Consider the following 27,398-nt stretch of genomic DNA (forward strand, 5'->3'; position numbering starts at 1 on the left):
AGAAAAATCCACCAACACTTCTGGCACTTTTCAAGCTGGTCATGTGTTGGAGAGGGTCTCATTTAACCCCTGGAAGATTGTGACCTCTTTCCCCACTCACACCTATTATTTATGGACAAGTGCTCAATAGATTTACTTCCTTACTTATGACATACTTTTTCTTTTCTTTTTTTGAAAGTGGGGAATTTCTATTCTAATATGCATACGCTGAATATTGAGTTTTTATGTCTTGGTAACATACTTAAGCTGAAACTGGAATTTGATACTGTCTAGACAAGATGTATAACATATACATTTTGCTCCTTGCTGTGTTGGCTTAGACTGTGTAAGGCTGTAGCCATGCAGTCAATGGTTGGATGGATTTGAACCAGCCATAGTCTGTTCTTTCCCTTAACTGATACCTACGATTGTGTTCAAGGCTTGGTCTTCGTTGGAGTTGGGACTGTGTAAGTGAGTGAATGACATAGTGTCTCTGCTTTATGTGACAATATCCCTATGGGGATTCAGAGGTAGGGAGGCCAGTGCCAGCTAGGGATGTCCTGAGCTGGTTTCCAGGAGGATTAGCATTTGAGATGGACCAGAAGGATAGGTGGGAATAGTACTCAGGGTGTCCAGGCAGAGGCCATTTAGGGAATGTGGACTTAGGTGCTGAATGGGTCACTGGAGGGTGTTACGTGTGGTGGACATTCTCAGAGGTGTTGTAAAAGAGATCAGGAGAGAGTGGTGTTGGGGTAGGTTTGGTGGTGTTGGGGAGGGCTGGGGAAGGAACCACCAAAAAAAAGTTATATCAGTGTTTCAAATAATTAATAGTAACAGAGACTCTTAAATTATGTTGTTTCAAGAGGAAAGGGGAATTGGGAGAGAGATGAGCTGTGGCAGAACAGGTGAGAGCTGGTACCTGGCTGACAATGGGAAAGGTGGTGTGGAGAGAACTCAGGCTGCGGTGGTTGAAAGCCTGCAGAGGGCACCATCTGTCCATCCTGCCTCCTTCTGGAAATAGTCTTGGGGCGGATAGGAGTAGCTGTGCCCAGTGTTAAGGTTCTCAATGAGCCTGGATGAGAGGAGGAGGGAACCAGAGGATCGGGTCTCCCGCCACCTTACCTTTGAGAGAAATGCAAGAATCCCGTCTTCCTTTTCCTGCACAGAAACAGGTTTTCATGTTCAGTTTTTACCAGCTGTTCTTTTGAAGTGGAAGGTTGCAATCAAATGTGTGACTTTGGAGCATGATAGACATGGGTGTCAAGGACTTGAAGGGTGTTTATGATTTTTAGGGTAGTAGGTTACTATTTATGTGCTATTTTCTTTCTTCAACATCCTCAATGCTTGTTTTAGTTGCCCTCTGTGTTGCTTAGGATTTGGTTTGCCTGTGGGTCCTAGAATTACCCATGTGAAAGCTGCTTCCACAGGTCATTTGTTTTTCTCTCCTGCAAGAATCCTTGTAAGGTTCTGTATCGGTTTCCTGGGGCTGCCATACCAAAGTACCACAAAGTTCTGTGGTTAAAACAACAGAAGCGTATTGTTTCACAGTCTTGGAGGCTAGAAGTCTGAAATCAAGGCATCAGCAGGGTCAGGATCCATCTGAATCCTATAAGGGAAAATCCTTCCTTGCCTCTGTTGGCTTCTGGTGGTTGCAGGCAAACCTTGGTGTTCCTTGGCTTGTAACTGCCATCACTCCAGGCTCTGTCTCCATCATCATGTGGCTGTTTTCTGCCTGTGTGTCTGTCTCTGTGTCTCTCATAACGGCACACATCACATTGGATTCAGGGCCCACCCTACTCCAGTATGATCTCACTTTCATTGATTATATCTGCAACAACCCTATTTCCAAATAAAGTCACATTTTGAGGTAGCTGGTTAGGACTTCAGCATATCTTTTTTTTTGAGGATACTATTCACCCTATGACAAGTTCCATGGCTAGTATGATCCTCCATGACATCCCCTGCATGTGGCCTTGACCAAGCCGGCAGCCTCCAAGGCACAGGCCATGGCATGGATGAAGGTCCTGGATGTTGTCACTTTCCACTGACCTGGATTTAGTCACATGGCTACACCTATCTGCTTAGGATGCTGGATAGAGAGGGCCCCCTTCCAAGCTGCCATGTGCCAGCTAAAATCAGGGGTTTGCAACCACAGAAGAATGAGAGCAGATTTTGAGGACAGCCAGCAGTCTCTGCCACATGTTCACAGTTCTTGGAGGAGGCAGGGGCAGTGGGGATGGTCTCGGTTGTTTCCTCAATTTCTCTACCACTGTAGCTTTTCTCATTGAACTGTGTCTAGCATTTTCAGGGCAAGAGAGAGTTTTCCTGCATATGATTGTTAGCTTTATAGTGGTTTGCAGGACTTTGTTTTATTCAGTTAAATTGCATTGAATAGCTGGTACGGAGTGTGGAAAATAGCCAGAAGTGGAAGATATGGCCATTCCTGCTGTGGAGGAGAGAGGACATTAATGAAAATGAGAAGAGACATGTGATTGTGAGAAGATGCCTGTAAAACATTTTTTAAGAGATAGAAACTTAATAAGAGCATTTCATTTTTAGAACAATGACTTAAGTGATAATTAATGACAAGCAGTGATACTGATTTAACCCACATGAGGAGAAAAGCAGAGTGTACTTAAGTGCCCAGACAAGGGTTATGACTCAAAACAGACAGAGCCACAGATCAATGTTATGTGGCAGCCTGAATGGGAAGGGAGTCTGGGGGAGAATGGATACACATATATGTATGGCTGAGTTGCTTTGCTGTGCACCTGAAACTATCACAACATTGTTAATCAGCTATATTCCAATATAAAATAAAAAATTTTTTTAAAAATGAATTAATTAAAAAAATAAATGAAAAGCAAGCAAACAAAAACAGAGCCAGGGTTTTCATTGGTCTTATGTTCGCAGCCTGTCCTGTGCCACCTGATTCCTGAAGGCCTGGCAACGGCCTTCCTCTCTGTGTTCCTAGCAGTGTCACATGGTGTTTGGCACATGGTGCGGTTAGTAAATATTTATGGAGTCATTTCTTACCAGCTCCCCTGTTGTTAGTAACACAAAAGTAAAACAATTAAAAATGTCCAGGTTCTAAATATATTGGAGTTTGGAGCTGTATTTTCTCTTAAAGGAGGAACCAGTACACTTGTTGAGAAGGTTACAACTTTCCTCATGGCTAGGAACTCTTTATTTTATATACATATATTTATACATACAAAATATTTATATGCTTTATATATGAATATTTTATATATATATAAATATATTTATATATATACGCACACGTATATACTCTATGTACATGCTATACTCATACTATACTATAGGATCGTATATACCATATGCTGTAATAATAGTATATATTAATCTATATATTATTTAGTATGTTCTGTTGTGAACCAACAATTTAATTATAGTTGGCAAATTGATATGTAGGTTGTATAAAGTTTTTTATTGCAAATTCCAGGAAAGCAATTATTTTTGTTTGTGCTTTGTTCCTACAGTTTAAAGAATCTGTGTTTTTCCTCTTTCTATAGAACTTTCTGTCACTTGATGAGATATCACAGCACAACCTTCAGCTGCCATCAGATGGTAAAACAATAGTGCACGTGCAAGATTTCACTGCTTTTTGGGATAAGGTAACAAATCCTCCATTCCAAGATCATGACTGCTAATAGACCACTGGTGACATAGATTTATCGGAGAATTTTGAGATTTTACCCATGGTATAAAATGTGACTTGCTCATTGATTGAAAGTATGTTATGAAAATTCTCAGAATCAGGAATAAAGTTTGTAGCTAATGGAGATTAAGTGTAAAATCAGCCTAAGACGTTTGACGTGTTGCTCTCTGTCTCATTTTCAAGAGACCTTTGAAAGTATTACGCCATTATGAACTGAAACTACGTATGTTTGTAATGTTAGAATTTACGGGATTTGACAGACAAAATGCTGGCAGTGTGGAATGGGTTAACTAACAGATATACAACTAGTTGTTACAGATAAGAGGCTTTGGAGAATTGGTGTACATTTTTTGCCTTGATGTTTTCACATCATCTTATTATACTCAGAGTGAGGCCATGATGTGGATCTTTGCTGTGGGTAGTGTGGCGGCTCCCCCATTCTAAGCTTCTGGATGGTGCTGGCTACTTTGGTGGCAGCCAGAGGCTGGGAGGAGACAGCAGGTGGGCATAGTAAGCACCAGTGATTCCCAGTTGAAGGGTTGCACTGTGTGGCAGGCTGACAGGGAGAATTGGTGATTTTCCAGCACTTGATTTATTTATGACATTAAGACAAACAGGAAAAACAAGAGGATCCACTCTCAAGAAGTTGTTGATATTGCACACCCAGTGTAGCCCCTTTACCAACAACTAAAATGCTCCCCCTGCCCCCTGGTTCCGTGGTCCTCTTTGCACATCCTCCCATATCAGTGTGGATTAGTCAGGAAAACTGAACCCACTCCACGGAGAGGGAATCCCATGCAAGGAGTTAGTTATATAGACAATGCAAGAGGGGGAAAAAGCAGAAAGGGCACAATGGTAGTGGGTGAGACAACCCAGAGATTAGCAATGGCAGGAAGCTGCTCCCACCCTCAGGGCTGGAAGGACTCAGGGAGAAGGTGCCTCCACTACAGGGTCCACCATCTAGAGCAGAGCCCAGGAGTCTGGCTGCTATCAGAGTGGGGACCACAAAGCAATTGTCCCAACTCTGTAGACTCATCCTGTCTTTCATGCCTGTGACTCTGTTGTGCCACCTGTATCGTGTTCACCTGCTTCTGACTCAGTGCCTGCCATCCCCACCAACAATAGTATGTTCCCAAGTGTATAAAACCACATCTCTGCACCTTTTTGCACATGGGAACTTAAACGAGGTGCCTTACCTATACTGACAGCTTCTCCTACCTTAACAGGGTAGATTTACCTCCTGCTTGGTGGACTCATCATAATGTCCTTGAAGAGTTTACGGAAAGCACCATTAAAATTCCATTATAGTGGCAACTCTATGTGAATGCTAACACATAGTTTGTATGACCCATTACCAAATTTCTTTTGCACCAAACTATGCAGCTTTTTTTCCCCAAAGTACAAATGGATTTACTTATAAAACACATAGAATTACATACACATATAACTTGGTCTTAATCCATTTACAAAATACTAAGCTTTTTTTTTTTTTTTTTAACCAAGGACAAAATAAATCGCTAATTGGGGTATGACTCAAAATTACAACAAAGATAAGGGAAACCAAGCTTATCATCACTCCTTTGAACCTAATGTTAAACATGACCACTTTGCTTCAAATGGAATCTTGACGGTCCCGTATTCTAGGAAGTGGTGTCAGAGGTTTTTCAGTAAGTTTTCAAAAGGAAATCATCTTTTCTATGCAGCATTTTCAAATGAGCTATTTTCTTCTTCTTTCAAGAAATTAATAACATGTTCTCAGACTTTCTGTGCAACATGCACTGTAGTACAGAACACCCTATTCTGTTGTTCTGGCCTTGCCTATGGAAAGCTGTGCCTCTTGCTGAGGTCATTAGTAATTAGGGGCTATCAGGTTAGGTCATGAGTGAGAGCCCTCGGTAGAGGGAGGGGCACAGACACTGGGGGTTTGGGGGAGAAGCTGAGTCTGAATGAAGCCCATGCTGGGTTGGGAGGCAGGAGATGGACATGAGCTCTGTAACCTGCTCCACTAGACAGCCAGGTGGGCAGGTGGGGGGAAGGTCTCAGGGATCCAGGTCTCATTCATGAAATGATGGGGCTTGGTCTCAATCTTTAAGCTTTAAAATAAATGGTCCTGTGGGATCCCCCAAATCTCCACAGGGCAGGGATTTCTAACTGTGTCTGGCACAGAGTGGGGGCTCAGCTGATGATCCTTGTTGAATCAGTGTCCCCTGAGCCTGGATGAGGAGGGGAGGGGACCTGGTACCATGGGCTGCTGAGTGCTGCCCCCTTCTGGTCACAGCAGAGCAGTGCCTGATCCTAAAGCCTTAGCAGGGAGGGAACTCAGTCTGTGGCCCTGAGAAACTGTGAGGGGCAGTGACAGGAAGCTGATGTTTGTAGGTGGCTCACTATTTTGTAGTCATAACTGAGTGAAAAGTAGTAAAGTAGGAACCCTAAGTGTCAGACAGGAAGAAAGGAGTGGAGAAGCTTTAAAAGTGTTTCTCATGTATTAAAATCTAGCTTCTTATTGATAGACTTATAATTCCTATAACATCTGGGGCTAGTTTTTGTGGTGATGAAAAATAGTTGTAATTTTTTTAATATGTGAATGTTTATAATTCTGTTATTTGCACGGAAATTTTTCATTTTGAGGATTATCCAGACTTTCTTTTTTTACTCATTAGATTAGTGGTTTATTACAAAAGATATTAAAAGACAGGAATTAACAACCAGATGAAGAGATACATCGGGTGAGGTCCTGAGAAAAGGAGCTTCTGTCCTCGTGGAGTGTGGGGCCTAGCACAGTGGTTTGTGGAAGCATTCTGGTTGGAAGGTTTCTGCACCCCCTCCTTTGGGGTTTTGTGGGGGGGCTGCATTATACAGGCATGATTAATTAAATAATTGGACACTGGTGATTGATTCAACCTCCAGTTCCTATTCTTTCCCTGGAAATTAGGACATGGGAGTGAAAGTTCCCAATGCTCTACTCTTGATTGGTTTCCCTGGCAACCAGCTCCCATCCTTAGGTGCTCTCCAAAAGTCACCTCATTAACGTAAACCTAGTTGTGGTGAAAAGGGGCTCCTTGTGAATAACAAGATACCCAGTTCAACTTTATGGCTTTGAAGGGATTTCAGGAACTGAGGACAAGACACCAAATATTATAACAAAAGATGCTCCCATTGCTTTTATCACTCAGGAAATCCCAAGGGTTTTTGGAGCTGTGAGCCAGGAACCGTGAATGAAAACCAAATATGTATCAGAAATATATATTTGATCAGACCAAATTTATTTCTTATAAATCATAATATTGCATTACCTAATTTAAAAATTAACTTATTTGAGGACTATCCAGACTTTTAATTCAGAGTCTATGCTTGTAGTCTTTTGGACATTTTACTAATCAAGTGTAACCAGTCTTTTTTTTTTTTTTAATATTAGCAGTTATTGAGAATTTTCTTAACATTTAGGATATGTAAAGACATATACACACCCTTAAGTCTCTCAGGAATGTGACCTGTGATTGGCATGAGTACTTTGTCCTTCTCCCTCATGTTGAATTGTGTGCTCTCGCATGTACCTTCATGATTTTTGTTTGTTTGTTTTTTACAGTAGGACTTTATTTCCCCCTATTTAGCCAGGACAGGTAATGCATGTAACATGTATAAATATGAGGCTTTAATCACTCTGACGCACGATGTCATAATTAATTTCTTCATTCTCAATCATTCTGCAGTTACTGGTGTTAGAGCTCTTATTATATTAGAGCTTTGACCATTTTTTATGAGTTAATTTACCAAGAGTGACTTTATCATATAAAGTTCCCCCTTTGCTTGTTGAGCAATCCTGAGATTCATTCTTTATCAAATGAAAATGGAGAGATTAGTGGACATTTCAAATTATTTATTAGTAAAGGGCCAGATATGCCAGGTACTTGTGCTGCCACCTTGTGGAGATTAGTGAGATAGTTAAAATCGAGGGTCATAATGAAAACTTATAAATGATTCAAAACCTCCCTACTGAATATTCTATTAAGAACATTATTTTAATAAGCTAGTGTGCATCATGCAGTTTGCATTTCAAACAGGTGCCTCGTCATTTCAACTCCTTAAATTCTGGGAATGTCTAGAGCTGTGTCCGCATGGAAATCTGGCAAAAGAAGGCGCCTTCCTAAAGGCAACTCAAGCTGTTTCAACCCCCAAAGAGATAGGATTGGCTGAAAAGGCCTCCAGGACACAGTATCTTAAAATAGGAAGGAGAAAAATTGGGGTTATGTTAGCATATCAATGACTGTTATGTTATTTTCTCTACTTTCTGAGGTAATTTGTGTTACTTTATTGAAATGGGCACATTTTTATAAACTTTAATTTGCAGGCATCAGAAACCCCAACCCTACAAGGCCTTTCCTTTACTGTCAGACCCGGGGAACTGTTAGCTGTGGTTGGACCTGTGGGAGCAGGAAAGGTAAGTTATGATGCCTTCTGGCAACTGGATGCAACGCCACAGCCCCTACTAAATTCTCAGAGTTGAGCCCAGAGCTGTGTGTAACAGTCTGAATTGGATGTGTTGAGAACAGTGTTTCTCTAAGTGTGTCCCATGGAACATTTGTTTTGCAAGAAGTTTTCATAACCAAATAAATCTGGATAAATGCATATTGAACTTTCTTTTTTGGTGCTTCACATTACAGAGTTGGGAACTGCTTCGGGAATTTGGACATCTCAGTGAAGGAAATTACTTATATGACAGCTATTCAGGATGGACTGTAGACAGTGGGGACTTCTTTTTGTCACAGTGGCCCCTCCAGGAAGTCTGGAGATTGTAAAGGCTCTTCCGGGAAGCTTTGAGCATTTCCTCACGTGACTTGACTTGGTCCCATCAGTGCACGTGTAGTGAGTGTGCAGCCACGTGCTGGAACTAAAGATACAGAAGTGAGCAAGACCCCGACAGCCCTGCCTCCAGAGGCAACCAGCTTCCAGGGCGAGACAGATACGCAGGCAGGTTATTTCAGCCCAGGGTGGTGAGCGCTTTGATGGTGTGGACACAGATACGCCACATCTGTGTGTTGTAAGAGAGTTGAAGGAGATGTGCATGTGTATTTAGTCCAAAACAACAAAATACAGACACCTGAACGTGGGATGTGTATATGATAAGGTGATTATTTTCTTTATGATGGACTTTTTCTCTGCAGACACGTGACTCACTTTAGAGTTATTTTAAATAATAATCTTTGGATATATTCTTCACACATAGCCTTTTAAGAACAAGTGTTTGTCAAGTAAAGTATACCTGGATGCAGGAACAATTGCATTAAACATCAGATACAAGAAATACACATCCTGCTGGGCAGTTCTGTTGGTTAAAAACATTAAACATTCTCAGTTTTTGCTAAGTGTAGTATTTCACTTGGGGGAAACTGCTGGGCAGAGTATATTGTTACGTTACTTTATTAATATTTCTTATCAACCATTAGTTTACACTGGCCAATAGTGTTATTTTCAATTTTTTTGTCTCAACTTCCAGGCCTGTACTTTATCCTTTTCTAAAGAAAGGGTTCTATCATTTATCAAGCGCCCAGGGTGGGGACGGCTGTGCTGCGGGGCGTGTTCTGTCCTGAGTGCTGCCTGTTCAGTTGTGTGTGTTGCCGTCTGTTTCAGTCGTCACTGTTAAGAGCTGTGCTGGGGGAGCTGCCCCCGAGCCAGGGGCTGGTCAGCGTGCTCAGGAGGATCGCCTGTGTTTCTCAGCAGCCCTGGGTGTTTTCAGGAACTGTGAGGAGTAATATTTTATTTGGGAAGAAATATGAAGAAGATCGATATGAAGAAGTAATAAAGGCTTGTGCTTTGAAAGAGGTGAGTAATGACTTCTGAGTTGCATATGCTCGAATTTCAAATAATAATCATGCTGGTTTAAACTACAAGTTTTGTTGAAAGTTTTTTTTTTTTTTTAATTCGAAAGATCTTTGATTATTGCTTAATATTTTAAGCTGCTCTTCTGGGTAAACATGCAGGCACATATGCTGCTGTTTCAATCCTGATGTGATAACGACACTCACAGAGTGCCCGTTTTCCAGTGAGGGTAGGTGGGTGGTGTGTTTCATTCTGTGAAGTTTCCTTCCCTTTCAACTTCTTTTTTAATGGACAGTTACAAAAATTTGTAAAAACAGAGAGCACACCGCCCCCCCAACCAGGAGCAGCTGGAGGCCAGTCTGGCTGCGTCTCTACCCCTGCCCTCTGCCAGCCCCACCCCCACCCCAGACTGTTCTGCAGCAGATCCCAGACCTCAGATTAGTCCATCTGTAAACATTTCATTAGTTTGCTCTAAAAGTTAGGAAAGCCTTTGGAAAAAAGAATCACCACGTTATTTTACGTGAAAAATAACCCAAATCCCTAAATATTATCAACCTTCTAGTCTGTATTTACACATTTACACACTGTAAATCGTCTGAGAAATGTCGTTCACCATTGTTTGAATTAAACTCCACATAAGGTCTGCCCCCTGCACTTGGTTGGTGCCTCCTTGATCCCTTTCAGTCTCTAGGTTTCCCACTCTGCTTCGCTTTTGACTTGTAATTTATTATTTAAAGAAGATGAAATGCCTTAAAATTTCTTCTTAATATTCCATCATTTCACCAGGGGAGAGATTGTTTTTAGAAATGGTATTGAGTTTCAGAGAAAATGGCAAGATGAATTGTTGAGCTCTATGTTGGGATTTAGTGAATGAATGATGAAAACTGGACTTACCTGACAGGAGAATATAATTTGGCAAAAAGAAAGAAAAACATAAATACTATGTTACTCTCTCGGGTTATAACTCAGTGAATAATAGGGTTAAAGGGCTCTCCCAAGTGTCTGTTCAGTGCAGCCTGGACCTCTGACTGTTCTTTTATTCTGTGAGGAAAAGGCTGGGATGGACTTCTCAAAGGTGTGGTGTTGAAGGCTCCAAACCTGCTTTGTGAGGAAATAGTAATTTTGCTTGAACATCACAGACTGTATCAAGTGAGTAGCACCTTTTGATGATGGGGACAAAACAAAATTGCTTGTTTAATGGGCTTCTGTTTCTCTCTCCTGGATTCTTATCAGTGGGAGGTTGTGCATTTGCAGAAATGATGTCAAGTTAGCAGTAATGAGCTAGATTTTTATTAAATGCCATGTGAACTGTACAAGAAAAGAAGGGAGAAACCAAATGTAAAACAGTAAGAACAATAGCTCCAATTTATTCAGAATCTATGTGCAAATCATTTTTCTGTCACGTGCACACATGCACACAGATAAAAAGGTATATGAGTTACTAATCTTTTATCAACATCTTTGATGTTACTGTCTTCATTTTGTAGTTGGTAAAACTAAGACTTGGAGAGATGAAATGGCTCACCTCAATGTTTGCTAGTCAAATTGTTTCTGCATGACTCTAGATTCTGTACTTTTCCACAGTGCTGTGCTGCCTCTCAACTTAGGAAGTTTAAAAGAAAGAACTTTTTAAAAAGTGGGTGATGGATGAAGGTGGAAGGTGGGGTGTGGAATAAACAGATCCTAGGCATTTCCTCTTTAGCTTAATCAAGTTCAGCTCCTGCTGCCCAGATCAGACTCCTAAGATCCAGGGCAGTGTGTGGGTGTTTGTTGGCACGACCTTGCCTTTTTTAGTGAAGTTCAACCCTGTCTTTCTCCCTCACATTTGAGCATCTCTGGAGAAAAGCAGGGGCTAGGACAGTAGCTGCCATTCAGCGTTTTCCCCAGGGGCTGATGCTTTGCCACAGCCACGTAGGATGACTGGACCAGTACCGTGGGCAGTGTTCTGGGGCTTCACCCACCCTCGGGCATCTGTGCAACACAGATTCTGTTGGGAAGAGGCCCTGAAGGATTGGGCTGCACAGTGATTCTTCTGTATGTGATGTGATGTTTATAAACAAGGACTGCTCTCCTGTTTGGCAGTGTGGTCAGGACATGGAGTCGGGGCCCCTTGTGCCCATTCCCTCCTTGGTCGGAAGGAGGCCCAGGGCAGAAAAGTAGCAGAGAGTGGAGTCCTGGCCTCAGCTTTGTCACTTTCCAGCTGTCACTTTGGACATATCCTGTTACCTGCCCGGGTCTCTGATATTTCTGCAGCAAAATAAGGATATTGGGTGAGAGGGTTTCCAAGAGGTTTTGCTGCTGCTCTGAAATGTCATCTATGACTCTGATTAGCAAGGGATCAGCAAGGTCTTTATGACACGTGGGGACCACTTAATGACTTATGAGATCCTCTGTTTATCTCCTTTTGGAATCCATGTGTCAGTGGATGGGTATAAGATGCTTATACGTAATAGGGGTGTCCTGAAATTCTTTTTGTCTATAGAGAGACTGCATATATAGTAGAAAAGGGTTGGCCTTTGGAGAGAAATAGTCCTGGGTAGTAAATGCAGACATCTGTCGTAGTTTCTTATTAAATGAGAGAGGTTTGGGATTATTGTAAAGGCTAGAGAAATGCCTGTGAAATGCAAACATGCCAGATTTTCAGTAACCGGTAGCTATTGTTACTATCCTACCCCTTTTCTCTACATCCGTCCATCCATACACATAAATATAATAAAGGTTTCTCCTTACAGTTCTCCCTACCCTGACACCTCCCAAATCCTGGAGGAAAAAAAAGTAACATTTCTTATATTAATTATACTAGATCTAACTGAAGTAAACATTTAAGTTCACCTCTGTAATAAAACAGAGAGATTTACAATAATCATATTTGGCCACTTTCAGGCTGATGACATCAACTCCAAGGCCCAGGAGCCAGAAGGCTCAGGGATTGAGTTTCAGTTTCTCTACTCACTAGGTGTGAGGTTTTGGCTGATTGTTTGAACCATACAAGCCTGTTTCTTCATCTATAAAATGGGGATAATAATATTATTAACCTCATAAGGTTGTTTTGAGGATGAAACGCAGTAGTGATTTTAAAGCACCTGATTGCTAGGGACATAAGAAGCACTCTGTAAGTGTTAGAATGATTTTGAAAATAAATTAACTCAATTATAAGCTCAGCCAGTTTTTGGTAAAATCATATCCATAAAATGTGACATGCAAGAGGGTATCTGAGTATTTAACTTCCATTATTTAAGTTTATATTTCTATAGGTGCTCTACACATAGTACATTACATAAATCATTAATAAAAATAACCTGTCACCATAACGTAAGCAATATAGTATGCCACATTTGTCTGCATATTATCTTTAACCACTTTAATTCTCTTAAAAACTTTTAGGCAATATATATTTAAGGGTATCACATTGATAAATTCTATTTTAATATTTTCCCACATAGACCACTTGAATTTACAACCTGCTCTTGAGTGCCTATAAGCTTGTACTTTCATCTCATATTTACCACATTCCTCCCAACTCAGACATTTTCTTTTCAGATTGCCTTGACAATCATAGGATAATAAGTTTATTGATCCTTCTGTGTCTAAGTATAGATGCTGTCAAGTTTTGAGTATTGTGTGCAAATATATTTTTCAGTCACCACTTGGGCAGCATGATGTGAAAGAGCAAAAGGCTATGAACTGACATGTGCTGGGTTCAGATTCCAAATCTTCTGTTTCACAGCTGACCGTTCTCAGACCACTGATGTAACCTTACTTAGTCTCAGTTTCCTCATCTGTGAAATGGGGCCAGCATTTCCTGTGCAGCTTGTTGTGAGAATTAGAGATAATCAGCATCAGGGTCCAGAACAGTGCTTGGTGCACAGATCTCACCCTCCAGGAGCTGAGAGAAGCTGTGTGCACGCGTACAAATGATGGAGCAGCATAAGACGGCTCCTTCACGAGAGATGTAAACAAAGCCTTAGGAACCAGCAGGAAGAGAGATGAGTCCAGGGTGATTTCATGGGAGACTGTGTGTTTGGTCTGAGCCTGGAAAGATGGGCAGGATATTGACAGGCCGTGAGAGGAGGGGCAATTCAAAACGGAAGAAAAGCTGTGAAGAAAGGCAGGGGTCTTTGATTCCACAATCCAGCCCTCCTCTGCCAGGGTCCCATGTCTGGCCCCCATTAACTATTTCAACAGTCGTCTCTGTGGTGTTTCTACCGTAAGTCTCCACCATAGCTGAAGGGCCCTTGATGTGTTTCTGGACAGATGGCATTAAACCAGTGTAGCCATTTCCTAGTAAGCCTGTAGTGTGTGTGTGTGTCTGCTCTTCAGTGAAAATTGTTTAAATTTAATTTAGAGGAAAATAACTCCCTTGCTGTCAGCAGGAGGAATTGTAATATATGCTCAACTCAGGTTTTCCCTTTAACCTAATCAGAAAATGGTGGCTGGGAAATTAGCCTGCCTTGGATTTTACTTAAAATCCCTTGAAATGTTTTTCCCACCTGAGGCTTGTCCGTAGATAATTGGCAGAGTCAACAACACACTTGAAGTCCTCCTACCAGACTCAAAGAGCCTGTTCCTTATGCTCTAACTGTGCTAAATGAAAGAGTGGATTTAAGTGCCTTTTCTAGATCATGGTTCAAATTTCTGCACTACAGCATGGTGCTGTTTTGAGAAAAAAACCAAAACAACATAAAATCAGAGCATAAAAACTAAGCAGAACAGTTTGCAAGGACTGTCAACAGTGAAACGGAGGCTAAGCAAACCCTGTGTGTGTGTGTGTGAGTGAGAGAGAGAGAGAGGAAGGGGGAGAGAGAGAGAGGAAGGGGGGGAGAGAGAAAGTAAGGCTGGGAAGCTATCTCAAAATGGCTTATTGTTTCTCATGAAAACGAAAAGCAAGAGGTGGTATTAACTTCTGAATTCAGCAAAGAAAAAAGGTGAAATGATGAATTTTCATGACAGCAATTGTTGTCTTTTATTCGATGCACCCCAATTAAGCTTTGAGTATGCAGGGAACCCGTGTCTGCCTGTGTGTCTTTCTGGCTGTCACAGAGGGTTATGATGGAGACAGTCTCTTTCTTCTTGTGGTCATGTGCTTTGTATGTTGTGATTCACACTGTGAGTGGGGTCCCACTGTTGGTTTGATTAGAAAATAGGCATCGGTCACCAGTAGCAAGTTACAATCAATTCATGTCCTTTAAACATGTATGGAGATTGTTCATACACTTGATTATTCCAGCATCTGAGTTTAGCGATTCTTGTTTCTGCAGCACATTCTGTAAAAGAGGAAAATGACACTTAGGGAGATCAAAGGCCTTGTTTATCATGGAGACCCCAGTGTACCGCTTGTTTTCTCCCCAAATTTGCTGAAATAGAGACAAAGAAGTGAGGGCTTCATCTGCAGAAAGGTACTGTTGTGTATCCTAGGTTAATGCCTGAGGGGTTTAATAGATAACAAACTCCCCACAAACCTCCTGTTGTCTATGTCAGAGTGTGTCAAGTGATAATTATAGGCAATCTAAGATTTCTAATGTAATAACTGTGTAACTTAAACCTGATTGTTATCTTGTCATTTGGGGGATGTTCTTGTTATCTTTTCTTTTTTCCCCCTAGGTTCTCTGGGGAAAATAGACTGATTTGTCTGTTTGCTTCTTAAATAATATTCAAATATAACTTTTAAGAACTTTTAATTCCAATATCCTCAAGTGAAAACTTCTTTTTTAACTTTGAGTTTTTCCTGGCTCCCATGGGCAAGCGTCTATTTGGTCCAGCTGATTTGTTCAATGTCCCTCAAGCACACTGTGTCTCTCCCTTTGGTTTTTCCTGCCCAGCCTGCACTTTCTGCTCCTATTTCTTGTACAGATCTTGTCTGTCACCCTATCATTTGCCTTAAGTGAAGACAAAGGTCAGGTGTTATCCCTTTTCTGAAAGTGGGAAGCTGAGGCCAAGATCAGCAAAATGTCCAGTTGAAGACACACTTATTCCTTGATAAAATAAATCCTGGGCCTTCACCTGGCTGGGCCACCAGCTCTCACTCCTTCACACTTGCATATCCAGCTGCACCATGACATCACCGAGAGGTCATCTCAGCCTGTCCACAACTCAAGTCTCCTAAACCTGCATCCACCGACTTCCCCAACTTGGTAAATGGAGACCCTGCTCTTCTCCTTTTTCATGCCCCAAGCAGCACAGTCTTCCTCTCCTCTTAAAACCCACACCTACCCCATCAGCAGGTCTTACAGACTCCACCTGCGAAATGTGCCTGGAATGGGACCCTTTCTCTCCATTCCCACTGCTCCCACTCTGGTCCTGGCCACCGTCATCTTTCACCTAGATTATTGCAGTAGCCTCCTCACTTGTATCCGCCCTCACACTTGCCCCCTTACCATCTGTTTTCACAAAGTGCAGCAGTGATTCCTTGAAAACCTCAGACCATTATCAGTCCTCCCCATTCCCCTCCACCATTTCCCTGGGAGTGACACCGGGGCTCCTCCTGCTCTGTCTCTGCCCTCATCTCCCTCATTCTTACTCGGCTCCAGCTGTCCTGGCCTCCTTGCTTGTCTTGGAAAAGTTTGGGCATTTGCCCCATGGCCTTTGTACTCGTTCATTCCTCTGTGTGGAGCCTCCTCTCCAGGTCTGCGTGAGCCCCCTCCACCCTCCCCCAGATCTGCTCACACCCCCCTCTGAACAGAACACTTCCCGACCCCTATAGTTGCACTTTCCCTGCTTTACTCTCTATCTCCCTAAGCCAGCTTCCTTTTTCTTCTAGCACTTAGTACTTGTATTCATGTTAATTTTCCATATTGTCCATCTCCCCGATGGACAGAAACTCTAGGAACTTTGTTTCCTCATGGCTGAATTCACTGTGTTGAAAACAATGCCTGGCATATAGTGGACCCTCAATAAATATCTGTTAAAATGGTCAAATACATAAATGCTGTGGAAAACTACAGACTGAAAACATGAAAAACCCTGAGGTTTTTTTTTTTTTTAAATGTTCAAGGTTTTAATTTAGTCACTATGAAATATACCCATTGCTGTTGCAAATACTTGTAAAAAGAACTGATGCTAAAAGTTTAGTATCACAGGAGAACACATTTTAAGTCTTTTTATTTTTTCCCTTTTCTATCTCCATGTAGGATTTCCAGCTTTTGGAGAGTGGAGATCTAACTGTGATAGGAGATGGAGGAACCAGGCTGAGTGCAGGGCAGAAAGCCTGTGTCAGCCTTGCAAAGTAAATGGTGTTTCAGTTGCCATCCTACCCCTGCTCCTAGTGGAGGTGAGCACGCAGACTCCTCTCACCAGGTGGGAGCTGTTTGAAGCAGGGTCTTGGCCCTTTCCATGTGCTCCTGGAATGAACATGGAGTTGTTGGATGCCATCATGATTCAGAGATGGGATCAGGGGTGTGAAGCGTTCTTCTCCTGACATATCTCTACATTTCCTAGAGCCGTGTATCAGGATGCAGACATCTACCTCCTGCACGATCCACTCAGCGCAGTGGATGCTGGAGTCAGCAGGCACTTGTTCCAACAGTGAGTTTGCTCCTGTTTGCTACCATTTCTGCTTTCAAGAACCCTGTAGAGTTCAGGGAAGAGAGCTCAGGAAAGCCTTTGTGCTTCAGGAGACTCAACTCCTTCTGCTCTGGTGTCCCTCTCTCTCCTTCCGTCCCTCCACAGAAGATCCATCATATAGAAATTTTGCATCATGATGAAGTTGAGATAGGAAAATACAGGAGTGCCGGAGCCTGCCGGCGAAATCGATCAGGTCCTTAGGCAAACACGATGTGGCTAAGAAAGAAAGAAGGACAAACACACAAAGAATGGGGTCGAGAGGATCAGGAGCCCAGAATGCAGAAACATTGTAGGGCAACTGACAAACTTCTTTATTTTACGGTGGCTTTTTATACAGATATAGAAAAAAAGGGGAACATCAAACGAAATGGCTCCTTATCTGTTACATCTTGTTTTTTACTTAGGGGCACCAGAAACTTGAATAGTAACTTGTACTGTACATTCTGTTAATGATCTCCAGATGTACTTTATGCAATAAGGAGTCTGTGGGCATACGTACTGCAGCCCAAGGGATCACATGCTCTTTGTTTCAGCCCGTACTCAAAGGTCAGGGGTGGTGGGACAGAGAGCTATGTTTGTTTTACACAAACCCTTGAATTAAGGCAGCTCCCAGAGCCATGTCCTGAGAGCAGGACCCCTTTTCCAGGGTGGCTCCCCACACAGGAGGTGCTTCCAGTGTGTGGAGACCAGTGGAGCCTGTGCTTTAGGAGCTGAGGAGTAGATGGCAGATTTCCCCGATACTTGCAGTTGATAACCAGACACTGTGGTTGGATCCAGAGCCCAGGAATAAGAAAGATGATGTACAGTTTTTAAATCAGGGGGTGGGACTCAGTAACCTGGTACTTCACTGCCAGTTCTTTTCCCCCATCATTTGTTTAAGGCCCGTTAGAAGTGAAGTTTTCAGCACTGACATAGGGCTTCTATGGAAAGGCCTTGTTGATTTATGTTTATTATTCTATTGGTTTGGAAATACTTAATAAAGTTTAGAATTTAAGAATGATTTATTCCACATGAGAGTATGGCTTCAATCATTTCACATTGCTTCATGAATGCTTACTAGAATTAATATTTAGACCCACATAGTGGGGTTAACTTGCATTTGAAACCAGGAATCTAGAATCTCTCTGAAATCCTGACTCTCAGTTCGTATTTCTGGAATTTGTTGTCAGTGGTTCTTGTTTGGCCATTGAACCCCTGAAATAGAACAGCTCTGATGTTTTCTGTGTATAATGTGTCCTAACACACACTGACTGATGCCTCTGATGGAGTCTAAACTGGCCTCCTTGAAAGCCTCATGAACTTGCTTTTTCTGAAACAGCATCCACATCTACCCCACAGTTAGTTACCTTGCTGTTGTTTACCTTGTTAAAGGCAAGGAGCCCTTCTAGCTGCACTTACTAAAGCCCTACTGTGTGCACTAAGATCGATACCCTTACAGATGTTTTTGTACAAAACCTCTTAGTTTACGAAGGAGGATAGTGAGCCAGGAGAAGGGAAGGACCCACACTGGGCAGAATAAGGGAGACTAAGATGTTCAGCTCTCATTCCTGCCTCTAAGGAGTCTGTCTCTTTGTGGAGCTTCTTAAGACAGATGACTGGGGAAAGGTCAGCAGAGTCAAGGTTTACATGGTTTCAATACCAGATAGTAAATGCTAAATGGAAGAAGTGGGTAGCTGTAGGCTTTCAGCTGAGGTTGGAAAGCTCCCTGTGCACTTGGCTTGGTGGGAAGTGCCCTGTGGGCCTGCAGGCTGGGCAGGGTTTGTGGAGGCTGAGAATAGGATTTAGTTCCTTTTGCTAAAGGAAGAGTAGAAGCAAAGGAGTAGAGGTAGGAGGAAGCAAGGCTATGAGAAGAACAGCAGGCACGTCCTCGCCTAGAAGATGCAGGTTGTTTGGCAGAGAGAAGCTATTTGGAAATTCTCGCTGTCAGGTCCTGTATTAATTTGCTAGGGCTGTGTCCATCCAGGCTGCTCTCACAGGAGACCACAGCCTGGGTGGCTTATAAATAACAAAAATGTATCTCTCACAGTTCTGGAGGCTGAAAGTCCAAGATCAAGGTGCTGGCAGATTTAGTATCTGGTAAGGGCCGGGTTCCTGTGTCCTCACATGGTGGAAGATGTGAGGAAGCTGTGTGGGTTCCTTTTATAAGGGCACTAATCCCATTCATGAAGGCTCTACCCTCATGACCTTGTTACCTCCCAATGGCCACATCTCTAGTTCACAATGAGGATGAAGTTTCAACATATGAATTTTGAGGACACAAATATTCAGTCTGTAGCAGGCTACAGGGGTTGGGGAAACAGTGCTTAAGCAACAGAAATTAATTTTCTCACAGTTCCGGAGGCTAGAAGTTCAAGATCAAGGTATGAGCAGGTTTGGTTTCTGCTGAGACCTCTCTCCTTGGCTTCTGATAACATCTTTATTGTGTCCTCACGTGGTCTTTCCTTTGTTCATGTGCACCCCTGTGTCTCTGTCCTTATGTCTTAGTCTCCTCTTTTAAGGACATGAGTCAGATTGGATTAGGCCCACCCTAATTAAGGGTAACTTAATTATCTCTTTAAAAGGCCTGTCACCAAATTCTAAGGTCCTGGTAGCTAAGGCATCAACATGTGAATTTTGAGGGGACATGATTTATTTACATCAGGTTCAGATAAAGTAAAGAGACTTCAGCAGAGTCAGCTGTGAGAGTGAGACTTGTGAGGAGCTCTGAGCTCTGGACACTAGGAGCTAGGATTCCACATCCAATAAGCGGGGGTCATGTGGGGGGTTCCACCAAAGTGTGTATGTAACTTGTGCTTAGTGTTGTGATGATCAAAGAGCTCTGGAGATGGATGGTGATGATGACTGCACAGCAGTGTGAAAGGATTTAATACCACTGAACTGTATGTTTAAAAATGGTTAAAATGGTAAATTTCATGTTAGGTATATTTTACCACAATAAAAAAAGTGCAAAGTGGCATTGAATCTTTCAGAACATGAGAGAGCAGGGCAGCTGACACATGGCATGGCCTCCAGCTCTCTGATCTGACTCCCCTTTCCCACTTCTCCTGATTGTGACTTTATGAATTTTCCCTTAAGAAGTACCTTGTGGCTTGCCATGACTTCAGTGGCAGGCGCTAATGCTGTGAAAGAGAGTCCCCACCCCCCACCCTCCTGGCATCATAAGTAGCAGCTCAGCTTCCTGTTCCCAGTGCCCTGCCCTGAACTCACAGATGTCTGTCACCCCATCTTGTATGGGTCTGCACAAGTTCTCCATCACTCCAGGAACAGTTTCTGCTGGACACTGCATCTGTGTCACGGTGCGGGGGGGGGGGGGGAGGGAGGGAGGTGTTCTGATTGCCAAGCACAGTGTGCTCATCACAAAAGCTCTCCCAAGTTCTTTAAACACAGGAGGTGTTTATAAAGTGCTCTCCAGCCTTTTGGGTTTAATGACTTTGGATATACACTTGATAGAAGCAGCTTATTAAGATTGTTGTTTGCTTATCAGAACCACATCCTTTGGGGAAACTAAGGGCCGGGAGCGCGAATGCAATTTAGGAAATCACTCAGGAGCAGCTGAATAATGTTCTCTAGTTAGACAGTTGAATGGAACAATATGCTATGAGAGGTGATGGTCATGTGGAAGCTTAGTAGTAGGGAGTGTTTTGTATTAAAAGTGAATGGGGACTTCCCTGGTGGTGCACTGGTTAAGAATCCACCTGCCAATTCAGGGGACACGGGTTTGAGCCTTGGTCTGGGAAGATCCCACATGCTGTGGAGCAACTAAGCCTGTGCGCCACAACTACTGAGTCTCTTGCACCCTAGAGCCTGTGTCACAACTGCTGAGCCCATGCACCACAACTACTGAAGCCTGCATGCCTAAAACCTGTGCTCCACAACAAGAGAAGCCACTGCACTGAGAAGCCCACACAATGCAACAAAGAGTAGCCCCCTCTCACCACAACTAGAGAAAGCCCATGCGCAGCAACAAAGACCCAACATAGCCGGGGAAAAAAAAAAAAAAAAAAGGGAATGAATCACACTTCTACTTGACATTAACAGTTTCCTCCAATCATGAATATATTGATATATCCCAAGTTATTAATATTTGCAAGTTTTATAACTATATGCTGTGAACATTAAGTGGGTTCTACAACCTACAGAAGGTCAGAGGCCTTAGGTGAACTGATGCCGTCTCTCCTGTGTCCAGCTGTTGGTCCCGTCATGGTTTAGCCCCGTATCACCAGACCCCTGCCTCCAGCGTCATCAGTTCCTCAGGTCTGTCCTGATCAGATTCCCACACTGCTGTCTACACAGTTCACCTTCCTGCTCCAGCCCTTCACAGAACCCCCCTCACATTCAGGATGCAGCTCCAAGTCCTCAAAGGAGAACTAGCTTCTTTGCCATCTGCTCCCATCAGCCTTTCCAGCTCGTCCCCACACACACTCTGTATACAGCCATGCTGGCTTTGTGGCAGGTGCTTTCTCACACCTGTCTGTCTGTAAATACTGCTCCCTCCATCCCAGAGCCAGGAAACAGTGTACCAGGGCAAAGAAGGAAGGTGAAAGATGGGCACCTGCCTTTCCCTCCTGTTCCTCCAGGGGTAGCCTGTGCCCTTATGTCTTCCCACAGCCCTCAGTGGGTTGCACTTTGAGTTCCCCTCTCCCCCCACAAGCTGTGAATACACAAAGGTGCCTTAGCCCAGCATATTTGGCCCAGGACCTGTGCACCTACTGTGCCTTCTTCTCGGATGTTTCCCCCAGATAGTCTCAGCGCTTCCGTGTCACCCCCATCTAAGATAGCAGCCCCCCTTACTTTTCCTTCAGAGCACACATTATTGAGCCCAATAGTGAACTTTCTATACTCATTCAGTGTGTTCCCCTCTACATAGTGCAAAATATTGTCTGCTTTCTTGACCTGCAGATGTATCCTTGGCATTTAGGACAGTGCCTGCCACCTCAACAAACCTCTGCTGATTAAAGGAATGAAGGTCTTTCTTATATGTATCCCCTCTACCGTGGGATGTGCCCCCTCTTAACACAGCTCTTATATAGGAATAACAGTTAAATAACTGGTTGCTGAATCAATCATTTTTATGACATGACTTGGAATTCTTTACTCTAAAAAGTTGGAAAATGGAGTATTTTCCTAGAAATTTGGATTAAAAGCATTATTTAGGAAAAATTCAAATCCATCAACTGATCACTTTATTGTAATTATTTATATTACCTTATCTGTGATTAAATTTTAGGAAGAAAACATTTTAAAACTTTTGGGTTGGTCCATCTTGGACATAGCAGCCCAACAGATCTGAATAACATCCAACTTCAGGGACCGTTGGCAGGTAATAATGAATCAAGGAGAAACAATTCTATTAAAGGCTTTAATACTGAGTCCGAAGAGGGGGTTACTCAGTCAAGAAAGTTAGGTACTGGACTAAGACATGTCAGAATGGAAAAATGAAAACTTTTGGACTTAATGAAACGATGGTGTATGTGTCTACATTCTGGACTCTTGCTTCTGATCATAGACCCAGTGTCTAGAGTGTCTCCCTAGGATTTTTGTATCCTGAGTCCAAAACACATGACCACTCGTGGGTTAGGGAGGAGTGGAGAAGAGGGCTGAATTTTTTTTTTTTAAGCTCTTTATTGGAATATAATTGCTTTATACTCTTGTGCCAGTTTCTGCTGTACAACAAAGTGAATCAGCTGTATTTATACACATATCCCCATATCCCCTCCCTCCCGTGACTCCTTCCACCCCTCTAAGTCATTGCCAGTCATCTAGTTAATCTCCCTGGGTTATGCAGCAGCCTCCCACTAGCTATTTTATATTCAGTAGTGTTTATACGTGAATGCTACACTCTCACTTTGTCCCAGCTTCCACTTTGCCCCCTTCCCCCATGTCCTCAAGTCTGCTCTCTACATCTGCATCTTTAGACTTGCCCTGTCACTGGGTTCATCAATACCATTTTTTTTTAAGATTCCATATATATGCATTAACATATGGTATTTGTTTTTCTCTTTCTGACTTACTTCACTCTGTATGACAGACTCTAGGTCCATCCACCTCACTACAAATAACTCAATTTCATTCCTTTTTTGAGCTGAGTAACATTCCATTGTATATATGTGCCACATATACTTTATCCATTCATCTGGTGATGGGCATTTAGGTTGCTTCCATGTGCTGGCTATTGTAAATAGTTCTGCAGTGAACATTGTGATACATGTATCTTTTTGGATTATGGTTTCTTTCAGGGTATATGCCCAGTAGTGGGATTGCTGGGTCCTATGGTAGTTCTAGTTTTAGTTTTTTAAGGAACTTACATACTGTTTTTTATAGTGGCTGTACCAATTTACATTCCCACCAACAGTGCAGGAGGGTTCCCTTTTCTCTGCACCCTCTAGAGCATTTTTTTAAATTAATTAATTAATTTATTTTATTGGCTATGTTGGGTCTTTTTTGCTGTGCGCGGGCTTTTTTTCAGGTGCAGTGAGTGGGGGCTACTCTTTGTTGTGGTGCGCGGGCTCCTCATTGCCGTGGCTTCTCTTGTTGCCATGCATGGGCTCTAGGCACGTGGGCTTCAGTAGTTGCAGCACATGGGCTCAATAGTTGTGGCTCACGGGCTCTAAAGCGCAGGCTTAATAGTTGTGGCGCATGGGTTTAGTTGCTCTGCGGCATGTGGGATATTCCTGGAGCAGGGATCAAACCTGTGTCCCCAGCATTGTCAGGAGAATTCTAAACCACTGTGCCACCTAGGAAGCCCTCCAGCATTTATTGTTTCTAGATTTTTTGATGATGGCCATTCTGACTGGTGTGAGGTGATATCTCATTGTGGCTTTGACTTGCATTTCTTGAATGATTAGTGATGTTGAGTATCTTTTCATGTGTTTGTTAACCATCTGCATGTCTTCTTTGGAAAAATATCTATTTAGGTCTTCTGCCAATTTTTGCATTGGGTTGTTTATTTTTTGATACTGAGCTGCATGAGCTGTTTGTATATTTTAGAGATTAATCCTTAGTCAGTTGCTTCATTGGCAAATATTTTCTCCCATTCTGAGGGTTGTCTTCATCTCCTGTTTGTGGTTTCCTTTGCTGTGCAAAATCTTTTAAGTTTTATTAGGTCCCATTTATTTATTTTTATTTCCATTAATCTAGGAGGTGGGTTAAAAAGGATCTTTCTTTGATTTATGTCATAGAGTGTGCTGCCTATGTTTTCCTCTAAGAGTTTATACTGTCTGGCCTTACATTTAGGTCTTTAATACATTACAAGTTTATTTTTGTGTATGGTGTTAATAAGTGTTCTAATTTCATTCTTTTACAAGTAGCTATCCAATTTTCCCAGCACCACTTATCTAAGAGGCTATCTTTTCTCCATTTTATATTCTTGCCTCCTTTGTCAAAGATAAGGTGCCCATATGTATGTGGGTTTATCTCTGGGCTCTCTATTCTGTTCCATTGATCTATATTTCTGTTTTTGTGCTAGTACCATACTGTCTTGATCACTCTAGCCTTGTAGTATGGTTTGGAGTCAAAGAGCCTGAATCCTCTAGCTCTGTCTTTCCATCTCAAGACTGCTTTGGCTGTCTGGGCTCTTTTGTGTTTCCATACAAATCATAAAATTTCTTATTCTAGTTCTGTGAAAAATGCCATTGGTAATTTGATAGGGATTGCATTGAATCTGTTGATTGCTTTGGGTAGTATACTCATCTTCACAATGTTGATTCTTCCAATCCAAGAACATGGTATGTCCCTCCATCTGTTTCTGCTGTCTTTGATTTGTTTCATCAGTGTCTTAGAGTTTTCTGTGTACACTCTTTTGCCTGCTTAGGCAAGTTTATCCTAGGTATTTTATTCTTTTTGTTGCAATGGTAAATGGGAGTGTTTCCTTAATTTCTCTTTCTGATTTTTCATTGTTAGTGTATAGGAATGCAAGAAATTTCTGTGCATTAATTTTGTATCCTGCTACTTTACTAAATTCATCCATTAGTGCTAGCAGTTTTCTGGTAGAATCTTTAGGGTTTTCTATGTATAATATCATGTCATCTGCAAAGAGTGACAGTTTTACTTCTACTTTTCCAATTTGGATTCCTTTTATTTCTTTTTCTTCTTTGCTGTGGCTAACACTTCCAAAATTATGTTGAATAATAGTGTGAGAGTGGGCACCCTTGTCTTGTTCCTGTCCTTAGAGGGAATGCTTTCAGTTTTTCACCAGTTAGAATGATGTTGGCTGTTGGTTTGTCATGTATGGTTTTTATTATGTTGAGGTAATTTCCTTCTGTGCCCACTTTCTGGAGAATTTTTATCATAAATGGATGTTGAATTTTGTCAAAAGCTTTTTCCGCATCTGTTGAGATGATCATGTGGTTTTAGCCTTCAATTTGTTAATATGGTGTATCATATTGATTGATTTGCATATATTGAAGAATCTTTGCATTCCAGGGATAAACCCCACTTGATCATGCTGTATGATTTTTTTAATGTGCTGTTGGAGTCTGTTAGCTAGTATTTTGTTGAGGATTTCTGCATGTATATCCATCAGTGATATTGGCCTGTAATTTTCTTTTTTAGTGACATCTTTATCTGGTTTTGTTATCAGTGTGATGGTACTCTTGTAGAATGAGTTTGGGAGTATTCCTCCTTCTGCTATATTTTGGAAGAATTTGAGAAGGATAGGCATTAGTTCTTCTCTAAATGTTTGATAGAATTCACCTGAGAAGCCATCAGATGCTGGGCTTTTGATTGTTGGGAGATTTTTAATCACAGTCTCCTATAATTTGTCTGTTCATCTTTTCTATTTCTTCCTGGTTCAGTCTTAGAAGATTGTACTTTTCTAAGAATTTATCCATTTCTTCCAGGTTATCCAATTTATTGGCATATAGTTGCTTGTAGTAGTCTCTCATGATCTTTTGTATCTCTGTGGTGTCCGTTGTTACTTCTCCTTCATTTCTAATTCTGTTTATTTGCGTCTTCTCCCTTTTTTTCCTGATGAGTTTGGCTAATGATTTATCAATTTTGTCTTCTCGAAGAACCAGCTTTTAGTTTCATTGATCTTTGCTATTGTTTCCTTCACTTCTTTTTTCATTTCAGATCTGCTCTTTATGATTTCTTTCCTTCTGGTCATGTTGGGGTTTTTTTGTTCTTCTTTCTCTGATTGTTTTATGTGTAAAGTTAGGTTGTTTATTCAAGATTTTTCTTGTTTGTTGAGGTAGGATTGTATTGCTATAAACTTCCCTCTTAGAACTGTTCTTGCTGCATCCCATAGGTTTTGGGTCATTGTGTTTTCATTGTCATTTGTTTCTAGACATTTTTTGATTTCCTCTTTGATTTCTTCAGTGAATTGTTGGTTGTTTAATAGCATATTGTTTAGCCTCCATGTGTTTATATTTTTTACAGTTTTTTTTTCTTGTAATTGATATCTAATCTAATGGTTTTGTGGTTGGAGAAGATGCTTGATAAAATTTCAATTTTCTTAAATTTACCAAGGCTTGATTTTTGACCCAAGATGTGATTGATTCTGGAGAATGTTCCATGTGCACTTGAGAAGAAAGTATATTCTGTAGTTTTTGGATGGAATGTCCTATAAATATCAATTAAGTCCATCTGGTCTAATGTGTCATTTAAAGCTTGTGTTTCCTGTTTATTTTCTGATTGGATGATCTGTCCATTAGTGTAAGTGGGCTGTTAAAGTCTCCTACTATTATTGTGTTACTTTCAATTTCCCCTTTAATGGCTATTAGCATTTGCCTTATGTATTGAGGTGCTTCTATGTTGAGTGTATAGATATTTACAATTGTCATATCTTCTTCTTGGATTGAGCCCTTGATCATTATGTAGTGTCCTTCCTTGTCTCTTGTAATACTCTTTAATGTCTAATTTGTCTGATAAGAGTGTTACTACTCCAGCTTTGTTTTGACTTCCATTTGCATGGAATATCTTTTTCCATCCCCTAACTTTCAGTCTCTATGTGTCCCTAGGTCTGAAGTGGGTTTCTTGTAGACAGCATATATAAGGATCTTGTTTTGTATCCATTCTGCCAGTCTGTGTCTTTTGGTTGGAGCATTTAATCCGTTCACATGTAAGGTAATTAGTGACCTGTATGTCCCTATTACCATTTTCTTAATTGTTTGGGGTTTGTTTTTGTAGGTCTTTGCCTTCTCTTGTGTTCCTGCCTAGAGAAGTTCCTTTAGCAATTGTTTTAAGGCTGGTTTGGTGGTGCTGAATTCTCTTAACTTTTGCTTGTCTGTAAAGCTTTTGATTTCTGCATTGAATCTGAATGAGATTCTTGCTGGGTAGGGTATTCTTGGCTGTAGGTTTTTCTCTTTCAAGAGTTTAAGTATATCCTGCAACTCCCTCCTGGCCTGCAAAGTTTCTGCAGAAA

At 41.7% G+C, this 27,398-nt stretch overlaps 1 protein-coding gene across 1 annotated transcript in view; it reads left to right on the forward strand.

The window, feature by feature from the left end:
- Positions 1–27,398, forward strand: part of LOC130835548 (ATP-binding cassette sub-family C member 4-like) — a 73,360-nt gene that overhangs the window by 39,988 nt on the left and 5,974 nt on the right. Inside the window, 5 exon segments of the mRNA XM_057707186.1 lie at positions 3,516–3,617; positions 8,010–8,099; positions 9,290–9,481; positions 16,606–16,700; positions 16,913–16,999. Coding sequence (XP_057563169.1) covers positions 3,516–3,617; positions 8,010–8,099; positions 9,290–9,481; positions 16,606–16,700; positions 16,913–16,999 — 566 coding nt within the window.

Source organism: Hippopotamus amphibius, chromosome 14, assembly GCF_030028045.1.
Source record: "Hippopotamus amphibius kiboko isolate mHipAmp2 chromosome 14, mHipAmp2.hap2, whole genome shotgun sequence".
Classification (NCBI taxonomy): Eukaryota; Metazoa; Chordata; class Mammalia; order Artiodactyla; family Hippopotamidae; genus Hippopotamus; species Hippopotamus amphibius.